General features: G+C 44.6%; 1 protein-coding gene across 3 annotated transcripts in view; it reads right to left on the bottom strand.

Moving 5' to 3' along the window:
- Positions 1-2949: 2949 nt before the first annotated feature.
- The window catches only part of Sec24CD (COPII coat complex component secretory 24CD), a 52786-nt gene continuing 41226 nt past the window's right edge, over positions 2950-14509 (bottom strand). For 2 of the 3 annotated variants that reach the window (XM_089581576.1, XM_089581575.1), the window contains 8 exons: positions 13502-13696; positions 12765-12951; positions 11836-12030; positions 10834-10937; positions 10620-10707; positions 8971-9074; positions 7147-7236; positions 2950-4158 (listed from right to left, as the gene is read on the bottom strand). In XM_089581576.1, coding sequence (XP_089437702.1) covers positions 4018-4158; positions 7147-7236; positions 8971-9074; positions 10620-10707; positions 10834-10937; positions 11836-12030; positions 12765-12951; positions 13502-13696 — 1104 coding nt within the window. In that variant the 3' untranslated portion in view covers positions 2950-4017. Of the gene's footprint in view, positions 4159-7146; positions 7237-8970; positions 9075-10619; positions 10708-10833; positions 10938-11835; positions 12031-12764; positions 12952-13501; positions 13704-14509 lie in introns of all 3 variants that reach the window. The other variant, XM_089581577.1, reaches the window with a different exon arrangement.

The raw sequence follows: 14509 nt of genomic DNA, 5'->3' as shown, positions 1-14509 counted from the left end.
CCATCAGCAGTTGCAGCCATGTCAACCGCGGCAGCTTCTGCCCCGGCAGGCGCCGCACCCGCGCTGCTACTTCGGAAGAAGCCGGCTTTCTCGAAGCAGTGGGCGATGGTCAAATGCTTCACGTCCCTCCAGGATCCGCTTGCGAACAGAATCGTCTTCACCAAAGGGACTTTAAATTTAGCCACGTTGTGGGCAGTGCGAGCATCGATGAGGAGGCGCTCGATCACTCGGCGCGGGTATAGTGGGCCTTGGAAGTTGGAAATAACCCCCTGATCCGTGGGCTGTACTTTGGCGGTAGTATTTGGGGGAAGGAACAAAACCTCGACAGCGCTCAAGTGTGCGTTGACGTGATGCGCACTGCAGTTGTCAAGCAACATCAGCACGTTGCGCTTCCTTCGGACCAGCTCTTCGTCGAAGTCGGCGAGTCACTTGCCAAAAATGTCTCACTTCATCCATGAGAGAAGCCAACAGCCACAGAAACCAAGGGGCACAGGGGATTTTTATTTATTTATTTTATTTTGTGGTGTTGATCAATTTATAATATTACTGAATATTTTGTCGCCTAAAGCTAATTGATTAGAAAAGCAGAAGAAAAAACAACCACACGCCGCCGGTGGGATCCGAACCCACGACCTCCGAATTACGCGTCCGGTGCTCTACCTCTGAGCTACGGCGACGGCTGTCAAACCTTCTGCTTTCGGGGGTATTTATGTTTTACAAATAACCGAACCTTGGGAGTGTTCACCAGCGCCACCCACGTTCTTAAGCGGCGGACGTAGCACGTCCTGAGTTACCGCTGATGTGACGTAGAACGTCATCGAACGGCGAGGGTGGAAGCTGTTCTTCTGCTTTTCTAATCAATTAGCTTTAGGCGACAAAATATTCAGTAATATTATAAATTGATCAACACCACAAAATAAAATAAATAAATAAAAATCCCCTGTGTCCCTTGGTTTCTGTGGCTGTTGGCTTCTCTCATATTTATAACGAGCCCCTCATTCCCCTTTCCTTGTACTGCTTAATTGCTTAACGAGGGCCTCGGTTCTGGCAGCCTTGATGCCTTAGGAAGCATAAGAGGGTTCTCACACAGCTTCCACCCTCGCCGTTCGATGACGTTCTACGTCACATCAGCGGTAACTCAGGACGTGCTACGTCCGCCGCTTAAGAACGTGGGTGGCGCTGGTGAACACTCCCAAGGTTCGGTTATTTGTAAAACATAAATACCCCCGAAAGCAGAAGGTTTGACAGCCGTCGCCGTAGCTCAGAGGTAGAGCACCGGACGCGTAATTCGGAGGTCGTGGGTTCGGATCCCACCGGCGGCGTGTGGTTTTTTCTTCTGCTTTTCTAATCAATTAGCTTTAGGCGACAAAATATTCAGTAATATTATAAATTGATCAACACCACAAAATAAAATAAATAAATAGAAATCCCCTGTGTCCCTTGGTGTCTGTGGCTGTTGGCTTCTCTCATATTTATAACGAGCCCCTCATTCCCCTTTCCTTGTACTGCTTAATCACTTCATCCATGCCTTTTTATTGCTTATGTACGTCACTGGCATAGACAGCATCTGGGCGAAGCTGAGCGGTTTCTTGGATTTGCCAACGACCAACAAGTCTCCCTTGTCCGAGCCATCCATGTTTGCGCAGATCAGCAGTGATCCGGTTTTCGCTGTCTTTCCGCCCACGCATTTGTCCGTCTTCGCCGCGAGAGTCTTCGTTGGTAGCAGTTGGAAAAACAGACCGATTTCATCTGCGTTGTAGATATCCTTGTCGGAATACGCAAGAATCCGATCGCGGTGCTTAGCCATCCACTGCTTGAGCGAACCCTAGTCAGTGGACGCAGCCTCCCCGCAACGTTTTTACACGCGATGCCGTGCCTCTCCTTGAACCGCTGGAGCCACCCATTTCCTGTTTGGAAGCCTTGGTGACCGAGAGCGAATCCCAAGTCCTTGGCCTTGGCCAGCATGATCGGTCCACTTTTCCCGAGCTCCAAAGAAAGCCCGCGAAATACAAAAAAATATCACGTGACTAGCGCATTCGCGCGCCACGACTGTGCTGCTCTCAACCGTGACTTGAGTGAACTAAATCAGCTGCTGGCAAGGCGCGACGACCTCAGTGCGCCGGCAGGCCGATATGTCAAGTGTGGTTGCGGCGCCCGCGCGAGCCAGTCTGCAAGCGTGACGGTGCAAGTTGGAAGTTGCAGGCAAGTATTTTACTCAACGTCTTTTGCCTCTCAGTGGCGAATAAAACTCGTCAAATTGTGTTTGTCACCTTTGGTCATTTCATAGCTCACAATACCCGGCGCGTTCACTGCAACTTGCACCGTCACGCTTGGAGACTGGCTCTAGCGGCCCCGCAACCACCGTTGACATATCAGCCTGCCGGCGCATCGAGGTCGTCGCGCCTTGCCAGCAGCTGATTTCGTTCACTTAAGGCACGGTTGAGAGCAGCACAGTCGTGGCGCGCGGATGCGCTAGTCACGTGATTTTTTTTTTGTATTTCGCGTGCTTTCTTTGGAGCTCGGAAAAAAGGTACACGTGAGGTTTTCTTTATCGCGAATAAATGGAATGGGGGTTTCTGAACGTGCTCTCCAACTTTGCTATTCACATTTGCTGTCTAAAGTCAATATTTTCGCATTTAGAAAAATGATCTTAATTGCCAATTAATTAATTGCGAAACAAAAAATTGCCTATGATGCGCAAGCGGGTTGGTCGATGTATTTAAGTGGTTTCCCTGGCCTACCTCAAATACTTTAATTTTTAACCCTTGGCTAAAGTTAGCGTGGACACCCTGTATGCAACATGTGGCCTTCAATAAACACAGTTGGTGGTTTGTGTCAAATTAGCGCCGTTTTTACCTTTTGTTAGACACGTGGCAACTTCCATGTAGCTAAAGTCAGTAACACTGTCTGAAGCTGTAAAAGCAAGAAATAAAAAAATTCACACTCAAGAATAGATGAAAAATCTTTATTAGCTTTCTAATTCATTTGAACCTGTCATCTTACATGGCCATCTCCATCAAACCACAGACAGCATGCTAGGCCACGAGCAACTGGAATCATTATCTTACTGCAATCTTGTTTTGGTGGACCACACACAGCTGAGAGGAAATCAGTCTTGTTAAGCAATGTAAGCCAAGTGTGCTTAAAAACAGCTTTACTTCAGAAGTAATGCACTTTTCCCAACTTAAAAATGGCATACAGCAATGCGTGCAGACTGCTCTCAGAGCCACTGTACACAATTAACAAGAACAAAAAAGATAGCCGCAGAACACCTAGTGTAAAAACAAAGTGAGCATGCTTACACGAGGGCTTCTGGATGCTTTTACTGGTCATATTAAAACAGTTCTGTACTTCCTGACCTCACTACACAAAAGTGCCCTACTAAAGCTTTCAAAATGTTTAATTTGAGACCATGATTTAACTAACAATAATGCTTACAAGACACCTAAAAAAGAACAGCAACATGTCAATACAGCAGAGTAACAAAATGAAATATTAAAACAGGTTTATAAAAAAATTATCGCTGGCACCACTGGTCCACACCAACATTTTAAGCCTGTTAATTCTCTACCTTCTCAATCAACACGGAGAGAGTACCAAGTACTGGCACTTCTTTCAAACCTCAAGAGAGATTTTATAAAATAATTCACTGCAAAAAAAGAAACAAACAACTGAAGGGAGTCACGGGGAAGCAGCACAAGGGAAAGGGAAGCGCGCAGCCAAATTGTCATGCCAATGATTACAATGCAAACACGAGTGGGCAACACAGAAGACAACCCTCTCACTGCATTTCATCAACAACACCTGAAAGCAGCACACACATGTGAGACACTGTTTCCATCCCCTGGGTGGCCACTTCAGACAGAGGTGCAGTCAGCAGCAGCCAGGTGCTGCAGCTACCCAGCAATGCCCACGGAGTGGGCCCTGCCCTTCCAGGGCAGCCCATCTCGTGCGTTGAGGCGCTGTGGTGTTGCAAGAAAGCCGGCCAGTCGAGGCAGGAGGTATAGGCGCAGGGCCTCAGCTGAGCAGGTTGCGGATCTCCTTGTGCAGGTGGCAGAGGAAGTCCACGTATGAAGGACCCAAGTCCCCGTGCCGGTCCTCCACAAGGAATTGCCGGAACACCAACTCCATCTTGTCCCCTTGGCGCACCAGTGTCAGCTGCATGCACACACACACAACTAGCAAACCTCTCACAAGTGCAATGCACAGTTGTGCAGTGATAAAACACTTTTTAACAGAGTCGCAAAGTTTTTTTGTGTGATGGGGCACTGTCTGCGGAACCTCCTACCACAGGAATTCTTTTACATCGTCCTGTATCAGGTCAGTTATCAACAATCTAATGTTGCCCCTCATCACTCCTGAAGCTTTCCCTTTGCCAATCCTAACACTCTGGAAGCTGCATGCCAATGTAGGCACCACACAAAACTCCAACCAGTGACACCTGTTGACATTTTTTTTTTTTCCCACTCCGTCTCAGGCAAATAAACTGGCAGCTGCATATACATGTGGCTTGAGGTGCACTTGCTCAGTCCACTTTCTCTACTGCTCGGCTTGCTGTGGGGCCCACCATTCGTGATGGTGATAGAATGACCAAAGGTAGCCATTTATCCAACAAAAATGACACTCAGCAGCAAGCCACTAAGAGCGACACATATTTCAAGCAGACAGAAGAAAATGCCAAGTCATTTTCTAAGTGAGATTGTGGGTTCTCTACTGTTCATAATGCAGCTACATATATATCTAATACATTCCCCACAATTTGGCCTTATGGTTGGAGAGTTCATTTTTTGTCTCAAAAATGTGTTTTACGGCATCTTAAGATAAGTCCAGAAATTTAGTAGTAGTGGCTATTTAATATATTGTAACTACATAGCAACAAAAGTTTTCAAAGAAAAATAAGCTGGTTCATCAATCAGGTGACTTTGAATGGCTACTAATTTACACCTATTCCCAACAGTGAAAACGCATAAAGACACAAACATGCAGTGCATCACAAATGCTCAGGTCTCCCAGAACAGAGTTCCTGTTGTTGTTTCCGATCCTCAAGAAGCATTCAGGCTGCAAAAGAAACCACACTCAAACCTATAAATTAAGTAAGTAGAATTTCTTGAAACGTGCAACAATACCTTGCAGTACCAGTGCTTTTGCTTTCTGCCCTGCTGAATTGCTGCCCCCAAGGCTGGAACTAGACAAACACTAGAGCCCAGCACAAAACCTCAGCTACTGCATTACAATAGTGGATAGAGTTTGAGATAACAGAATACGATTGCTGCTGGCAGTGACAGCACGTGCAATCAAGAAGGAGTGCATTACAAATCAAGTGAAATGGAAGAAAAAAAATTTTGCATGAACCAATCTTGAGGGCACTCTTTGGTCACCCAGAAATATTCCTAATCTGATGTGTACCATACATGGGTTCCAACAAATGAATACAATGGACAGCTCTTGGGACACAAATCAAACTGATTAATGGCACAAAGGCAACCTGGTCAAACAGCCCTATGGCTAGCTTGTTTGGTCTGCACAAGACGGGATTTTATAGACCCATTTTCCCAAGCATTTCACATCAAAGAAGCCGAGCACGAGGGCAAGGAAAAGTTCGCACCCACTGAAAAACTTGTGGGTACCTGGCAGAACTGGGAATCAAAACCTGCACCTGCCACATATGAGGTGGACATTCAAACCTAGGCTACTGGTGCAGTCCTGACACAAACGAAGTTAGAGTTTCGCGAGTACAAAACTTGACTGGTAATGCCAAAGAGCATGGTGGCTGAAACATATACGACACGAGACAAAACTTCTGCAGATGGTGGCCAGAGCCAGCTGTAACATAGAAGGACTGGACAGTTGAATTCATGCAAATACAGACTAAAATAAGAATGCAACATTAGCATGGCAGAGAAGACATTCATTCTATTTTATGACGTCACATAAAGTGCCGAGGTCAAGCCTTTCAGTAAAGTACAACAGGATGACTCTTGTACAAAATAAACATTACCTGCCTGTCATCACATTATTTCTTTAAAATTAAGCACAAATTCTCAAATTTCTGTAATGCAATTGCTATGAAGAACTGAAGAACTGCAGAGACATGCTTTGTTAACTGGGTTATTAATGTCTCAATTACCTCCCTTGAGTAACCCGCTTAATGCAAAACAAAACAAGACAATCAACTCTATTATCATCAGCAATAAAGAACATCAGCATTTATGCAAAGAGATCAGCGGTGTGTGATATCAAATACAGCAGACTCTCATTACATGAACTTAAGGCAAACTTTCAGATAAGATGAATGACGTGAGACTATTTGGTTGGCTCGGTTTCCAATAGGACTCAGCATAAAAAAAAAAAACGCTTATTAAGACGAACTGTTTTGAGTGTTCTTAGGTTAAAACAAACTTTCCCAGCGACCCTGAATCACAGTGACCCTGCACAATGGCACTTACAGGGCGTCCACACGGCGCTTTCAAGGAAAAAAAAAATACAAAAATGATTCTATGAAAGGAAGCACACGCCCACAAGATGACTTCCCACACCTTCGCACAAAACTGCGGGGAAGTTGTCTTGTGGGAGCGTGCTTTCTGGAGGGGGGGACTTTCTTTCTGGTGTGGAAAAGGCAGGGTACTATATTGCATCCGCTCTGGCGCAGAGAACAGATGTGGTCATGTCATATCTCAACACTGCGCATGCACCATGTGCCACGCATTGCTTCCCTCAGACTAAAAGGCACGCAGGCATAAAGTGCACAAACTCGCTGACTTGCACCTTCAAAACTACAAGGTCGCATTTTCAACTGATGCAGCGTCGCTACACGCATTGTCATGGCAAACAGATGATCAGATATCAGTGCCATGTGCACTGCCTACGTCATACGGAAAGGCGTGTGGTGTGCCTGCTCGTGGAATTGGTAACAGCTATGCTGAAGAACGAGCGAGATAAGAGAGTATTGCACTGCTACCCTCCCTACTGTGCACCTTCGCAATGCTCATAGCAGAATGGAAAGGAAAAACCAGAAAGAAAAAGACAAACAAATAGCAGCTATAACAAATTGTGTCACTACTCCCTTAAAATGCAAACTTGTGCATTAGTAAACCATGCTTGTGAATGGCCACTCCAGTTTGCAAGGAAACAAGTCAGACAACTCACCCGCATGCAGCGTTGCCTCTCCATGCGTACTCTGGCTATGATGTCCCGCACACGCCTTGAGATGGGTGTGTTCAATTCCAGTAGAGATGTCTGTGCACAAAAAATCCCACATTAAAAAAACATTACACACAGCCATGTCAGCATTACAACATCAATTAAAATTTACCCATAAAGAGCATTCTCCGCATGAAGCAGAAGTTTGGATTTTAAAAGCAAGATCTAAGGGACAATGAAGTGAACTGCCTTTAGAGCAGTGTGTAGTATAATAAAGAACATCATGACACCCCTACCCCATTCGGCCATGTAACAGTAATCTCAGCTGATCACACACTGTAGAAATAAAGCTCCAGGCACGCCATTGGTGCCTGAGCAATCATTCATGTCATAATAATAAAACGAGTTTTTCTGGCTTGAATACACCTACTGGGTTAAACAATAGTCCACGCTATTAACTAAGCCAGCATGACTAGGTCAAGGCTAACAGTTGAGCTCAATCACAATGAAGACCATAAAAAACTCCAGAACGTTACTGCTGGTGTCTTAGAAATAAGTGTCACTTGCACTGAACTTTATTTTTTTTTGACAACTGACCATGAAGATGAACTGTGGTGGCATCTACTGTGAGTGCATCACTGACATGATAAGCAACACCATGTGACCTTTACTGGCACATCATCTGCTTTGGAGTTTCACATTAATATTGGATAAATTATGACGTTTGTTCCACAGCCATTTTCTGTATCAATAAGGGTAGTCTGCAATGAGTTTCATAATCACCAGTACCATGCTCCAAGTACTGGCTTGTCAAACTTTTAGGTTGCGCTGATGCTGTTTATAATACATGCAACAGTGTGCAAAGCTATGAAAGGCGATCCAAAAATATGGTTTAATGAAAAGGGTGAAGTGAATGATTGCAAGTATAGTTGCAAGTTTGTGCATGCAGTACTACAGATGTGGCAATTCGATTTTCAAGCCAGCAAGAAAGGAGAGGCGAATCTCTCTCTGGGCTATCAGAGTTTCAATTCCGGCTTTTCTGACAGGTATTAAGTGTATGCAGGCAGTATTATAATGTGCTGCTTTCTTCAGCCCAGTCACACTGTTTGCCACGGCTGTGCTATGAAATATGCGCTTAGTATTTGCATGACATCAATGTTCCTGTAAGAAAGCACCATTCTAGTTTTGCTCATGTCTGCAACAATCGGTCTTAAGATTTTCGTCTGAGGTATAAAGGTGATCCACTCTTAGGGTGAACACACAAGTATGCAACCGCGCTCTTCGGAGCACCCATGCATTCGACACGGCCACATATCCAAGCAAAGTGGTGTACACACGGGAGGATCTGGAGGTGGTGCTTCGAGTCGTCTGCCACTTCACTTTCATGCGCGGCTGGGACAGATGCACTGACACTCTGAAGAGCATACTCGCATGTTCACACTAACAGTGGATCACCCCATACATGCAGTTTTATCACTTTCAGAGCCCGCACAGTGGAGATCACCCAGCCTGCTCAGTGCCTCAGCGTCGTTTTGCAAACACGAACATACATTTGCCTCACTCTACTTTCCCTCGCTTTTGGGCCTACTTAAAACGAACCTGACCATCGCAAGAACATATTTTTCCCTTTTCGATCTTAATGATTAGCTGAAGCTTTATGAAGCTCGCAACAAAGTTAACAGATAGGCCTACATCCACAATGGGTGCCTCTACACTTCAGAGTGGACAATACACCATAGCTGCATTTTTAATTTCAAGCTAATTTTATTCTACCACAATCCCTTTGAGGCTAGAATAATGAATAAAAACAATGATAATTTTGTTCCATACCTTGTCAATGTCTATCCGGGCTGCGACAGGCTGTGCAAACACGTTTTGCAGGAAGTCTGGGTCTACAGCCATGCCGATCCAGAGGAACATGTGGATGCCATTCTCTGAAAGATTGAGGGTATGGGGCCTCTCATCATCATCATCATCTTCAGCTTAATACAATTTGCAATGACTAACAGTAAAAACGCATTAAGGACCTGTTAATTTCAACACACTGCACAAGAATGCTCATTTAGGTTAACTAGTGTACAACCCCAGAAGAACTTGGCAATGCAACGACAGGACTAGGTAAAGGGAAACGAGGTGCTGCCTCCAGGGTACCTAATGTGTGATGAAGCAGATGAAACACAAGGGTAATAAAAGTAGTTTTGGTCATAAAGGGAACAAAGTTTGAGCACTCAGTTAATGATCAATGACAAGCAGACTGTTTCCCCCTTTCTAACTAGTTTTACTCTTGGCGTATAACATCCAAAGATTTGCACCTTTAGTGAAGAAATTACCAAATTTGTCTTTTTGTGCAAACCGATTGTTCTCTTTCATTTTGGAGGGAACCGTAAACTGCTATACTGACTATAGTCGGATACAACTAAAGTCTGCAGTGAAGCTCTGCCCCCATTCAGGACCGGTGCACAGACTTCCTCCATGACAAATAAGTAGTCTGTTGTTAAAGCTTCTCTTGTCACCTAAACAAGAAGCCAATCACAAGAAAAAAGTTAGCTCTAGAATTTTGATACCTGCCTTGTTTAATAAAGTCAAACACTAAACCTGATTTTGTTCACTTTTGTGACTGGCTAGCGGAGTATAATACAGGATGCCACGGATCATGGCCCAGTGTTAACAACTGCTGTTTTTTTTTTTAAGTTGTATACTATATTATGCTTTTAGACATGGTCAGTTCCAAGGAAATAAACTGTGCACTCTGCTCCTTTTGCTCAAGCTCAGGAGGCAAAAGTTAAATATTAACTGTCCATATTAAACTTTGCTTTGCTTTATGGGGTTTAATATCCCAAAGCGACTCAGGCTATGAGAGACACTGTAATGGAGGAAGCCTAGCATTTCGCCCCTATCGAAATGCGATCACCGCGGCCGGGATCGAACCTATGTCTTTTGGGTTAGCAGCCAAGCACCATAACCACTGGGCCACTGCGGCGGTTTATAATAAACTCTGCTCCCACAAAACAACAACAAAATAAATAAATAAAAATGAGTCTGCAAACTCCCTAAGTGCATTTCAATTCAAACCAACCGCTAAAAGGCTTTCCTCCCCAAGTTGCAAAAAGAGCAATGACTAAGAGCGTCTAAGCAGACCACAGATTAAGACAGCACCTTCAGACTGAATATAAACAAAACAGAGGCTCAGCTGCTCCCGATAAGTGAGCAAGCAGCTCACAGATGCATTTACAACTGGGTGCGCTTATCCCACTCTAATGCATCTGACACGCACCATACACTTAAAGCCTATGCTCTAGATTCCCTACATGTCCACAACGTTTGTTACTATTTATTAGCTACTGGCATTCAGTGCATACTTCCCTGCGGAAAAATTGAAAGATATTTTAGTCGTTCTTTTTAATTCATCACTCAAACTGGACAGTGCATGATCCAGTGCAGCCGCATGCATAAGCGAGCAAGCAAGAGAGCGCGCTTACCCAAGAGGTAGCACCCATCCTCGCGGATCTTCTCAGCAGTACATCGTAATGCAGTGGGCAACTCCAAAGAGTCCACGTCTACATCATGCTGTGAGAAGTAATCGCAGAGTACCAGGATCAATAGCGAAAAAATATCTTAATGCTTCAGCATTCAACAGTGTGACAATAGCAGGGATTTAGCCCATGAACAGGAGTCGAAAGAAGGAAAACCCACCAGAGGTAGCAGCCTGGGGTAGAAGTAGGCCACCGTGCTAGCCACATCCATACTACACAGTGACAGCATAGCAAAGCTCCGGTCATCAGTGGTCAATTCAGGACCTGAGCACAAACCACAATGCAAGACTAGTGTCATACTACAACTACTACTGGCTTACTACTGTCATAACATTTTTCTAGGAACGCCAAGGATTTTCTCTAGCAGCCACATTGGTAAGAATTTTGTATAGGCAGTACAGTCACGAAAATTGAATAAACCTATGCATGCAGGGTTTTCTTCATCTCACAGAACACTCAGGGCATATGAACGCCACCAGGAATGTGAGCCACTACGTATTCAGCCTCATTGCAGTTGGCACTGAAACACTGCTGTCGACAAGGAATATCGATCCTGCAGATGTGCCTAGCAGTCTCCTTTAAACACTTTCATTGTGAACTAAACTGTGCCACTGTACACACTATCTATACAGTGTGCATCCAGACGGAGTAATGGCCCTTTTACCACTGGCAACTGGAGCCTGCCTGCACCATGCCAGTGACCTTGTGAACTATGCACAGTTTTTTTCTTCATGCTATGGTGGGTACTGAGCTGCGAACCTTTTTAACAGACCTTGGCTAGTCAGTTAAAGCTTTTACCCTCCCAACGAAAACTGTCACTGTAAGTTCGCAACAATAACAGCCCCAAACCTAGCTCTTCCGGTAGCCCTAATGTAACAAAAATAGGAAGAGGATATAGTCTTTTTTTGGTGAATAAATCTGATAAAACATCTGTTTAGCGGGGCAAGTTCAATCTTGCCAGCTACAGCACCTAAGAAGCTACACACCATGTTGTCTGTAAAAGCCAGGCTAAGAACAGGTATCTGAGTATCAAGGCAGAAGACAGTAGCAGAAAATTTCTTCTCTACATGTGCTAACTGCAGTTCACCAGCATATGCCCTCAAAAATATCATTCGTAACCAGCAAACAAAAGAAGACGCTCCAATGATCAGAGAAAGCTCACCTCCGGCAAGAGCGTCACTCTTGAGCATGCAGTTGAGGTAGAGGGGAAGCAGCTTCATGCATTCGGGGAGGATGAGCTGGCCAGATGAAGAGGGACTGGCACAGTGTTTCCGGTATGCAGCCAGCATCTGGGCACCTCGACCAATGCAGCCATCTCGTACCTGCCTTGGACTTTGCTCCAACAGTTGCCGCACAGCTGCATAAACACACAAAAAGGGAGGTCAGTGCACGGGAAAAGGATACTGACCATGGCTCTCAACATGTCTCCCATAGCCACACGTTCTGGCCACATAAAACAAGCACAACAGGCAACATGATTAGCGAATTGCCCCAAAACTTTTTTTTTTTACATGAATTCCAGCCATGATGGTGTTTCATTGGTTTCAGTGTTTATAGTGATACAATCGAGAATTTCATGAACATAAACTGTTGTTGACTGCCACAGCTAAGTCCCTAATGGAACGAGCTCAAGGTTGGCCCACATATTGTTAAATGCAAATTTGAATAAAGATACTTTTATTAATATGCAGACAGTAGCAACGGACAGAAAACTCATGATCTACTAACATTGGTAACCAACGCCACGAAGGACAAAGGCAACATACCAACACAGTCACCACAAAGAGAACTTGGGAACACCATTTACTAACTGTAAATAATGAATGCTGCTGATAAATGTCTCCACTTAATCGTGACTATGCTCAAGACAGCAAGAAAAAGGAGCAGTTGCTCCTTTCACTCCCTAACCACGTGCAGCACTTCCAAAGGTTGCCTATAGATCAACCACAGCATTGAATCACTTCTTAAGAAAAACATAACGACATAAGGCGGAGTGAGGTTTACAAAATTGACAATAATCAAGCTTTACAGGGCTAACATTTTTCATAAGGCTGTTTTTTCCTGATAGTCTGCTCAGAAGAGCATACCCACCTTGTTTCGACAAGAAGTTCACAATGGTGTCCAGGTCGCAGTTTCGATACATGTCAGCCATTTGGGAGCAAGTAGCCAGTGCAAGGTTATGAATACGAAGCCTTCGCTGGCCTCCACATGTTGTGTACAGTAGAGCCACTTGTACAAAGGCTCCCTCTTCTTCCGACAGCTTGTCATCATACTTTATCTGCAGCGAAAACAAGCAGATGATCAGTAAACAAACAAAAAAGGACACAGCCTTATAACATAAACAATAAGTAGTAGTAATAGTTAGGTTTTACGTGAAATGAGCACAGTGTCTCTAAAAATGGAACTAGCCTTGGCTGCCAGATGGCACCACATGCCAACCACAAGCTGAGACCCTGGGAGTCTAACAATCATGGGTTCCCACTCCCAACACCGTAACGCTGGGAGAAAGTGAGCGGGTGTATGCAATGTGTGTGTTGGAGAGGATAGTTGTGTGCAGGTAGCAACTGTTGGAGCCTGTATTCACTTCCTGCTAAAATCGTACTGCTCTAACAATAACTTCATGACAATGCAACCCCCCCCCCCCCCCCACCTTCCCCCAACCTGCTTTATTTAAAATAATTGCTTAAAGAGAACTTGTGTGTCAATGATAACTGGCCAGGTAGCTGAATATATTTACAGCAAATGAAGAAGACAAGCTTGAAACCTGGACAGCAGTGCCCACGTGAGCTAAAAAAGCAAAGGCCCCAAGAAGATGCACAGTTCAGTACCTCAACTGCGACGCATTTGTTGCAGTCTACAGCAGCCAGCTCGACATCTGTGGTGTTGGCCATGTAGTAGTTGCCATAAAAGTCAGTTGGCCGGATGCCTGTGCTGGTGCGCACCCGCATGACAGCATCGAACGCTGTGGGTTGGGAGATGTCCCGCCGCAGGTCCTCCAGAAACCTTGCCCCTTCGACATCCTCCTGGAAGGTAACCACGCGAGCCAATAGTATGGCATGCTTTTAAGCATACTTGCTATGAGGCTCAGCTGGCCACCTCTGTGGTGAGCAAGACTTTCTGCAGCATGCCGAGAAAGCTCGTAAAACTTACGACACCTTGACTAAGGCAGCCAATTCACCCGTTTACCCGTTTGTGTTGAAAACACACTAGCAATGCAAATGTAAAAGAAAACAGGATGCAGTGCACAGCACAAATTTTACACACTTGCCAAGAATGTGAATTTAGTCTCGATTTTTCATAAAAGTGATAAAATGTACATATAACAGATGTACATCTGATATAACAGATGTCAGGCACACTTCCTTGAACAATGTGGAAGCAATTTCCCTAAGAAGGAAGTTCATACCAGCCACGACAATTTTTCCTTGGAGAGGTAGTACGTCAAGAGTGCGCAGAAGAGTATTCAAGAACATACATACAATATCTCTTGAATGTTACCATTCCATGCAGCACCCGGCTGTGTAACAGCAAACTGTGTTTAAGTCAAGCAAACAGCGATGTTTTCCCTTTTCCAATAAGGACTAGACATGTGAACAGCAGAATCCAACAAAAAGAACTGAAGCCAAGATACACCCAGTACTATTTCCTGCAATGAAAGATGTCCATGAAACTAGACATGGCACAAGATGAATACCAAATCATTTTGTTCAATGATATACATTCTTTAAAGAGAGTAGGCTTGCAACTTCCACTTCCCAGCAATATTCTGCACAGTCAATTATGCAAGAAGGTCACAACTACCACAGTCAACGACTGATTTTCCGGACATTCTCGCA

This window comes from Amblyomma mixtum, chromosome 3, assembly GCF_055824585.1.
Source record: "Amblyomma mixtum isolate Tamu chromosome 3, ASM5582458v1, whole genome shotgun sequence".
In the NCBI taxonomy this organism is placed as follows: domain Eukaryota; kingdom Metazoa; phylum Arthropoda; class Arachnida; order Ixodida; family Ixodidae; genus Amblyomma; species Amblyomma mixtum.
This window is presented reverse-complemented; position numbering and strand designations above follow the sequence as displayed.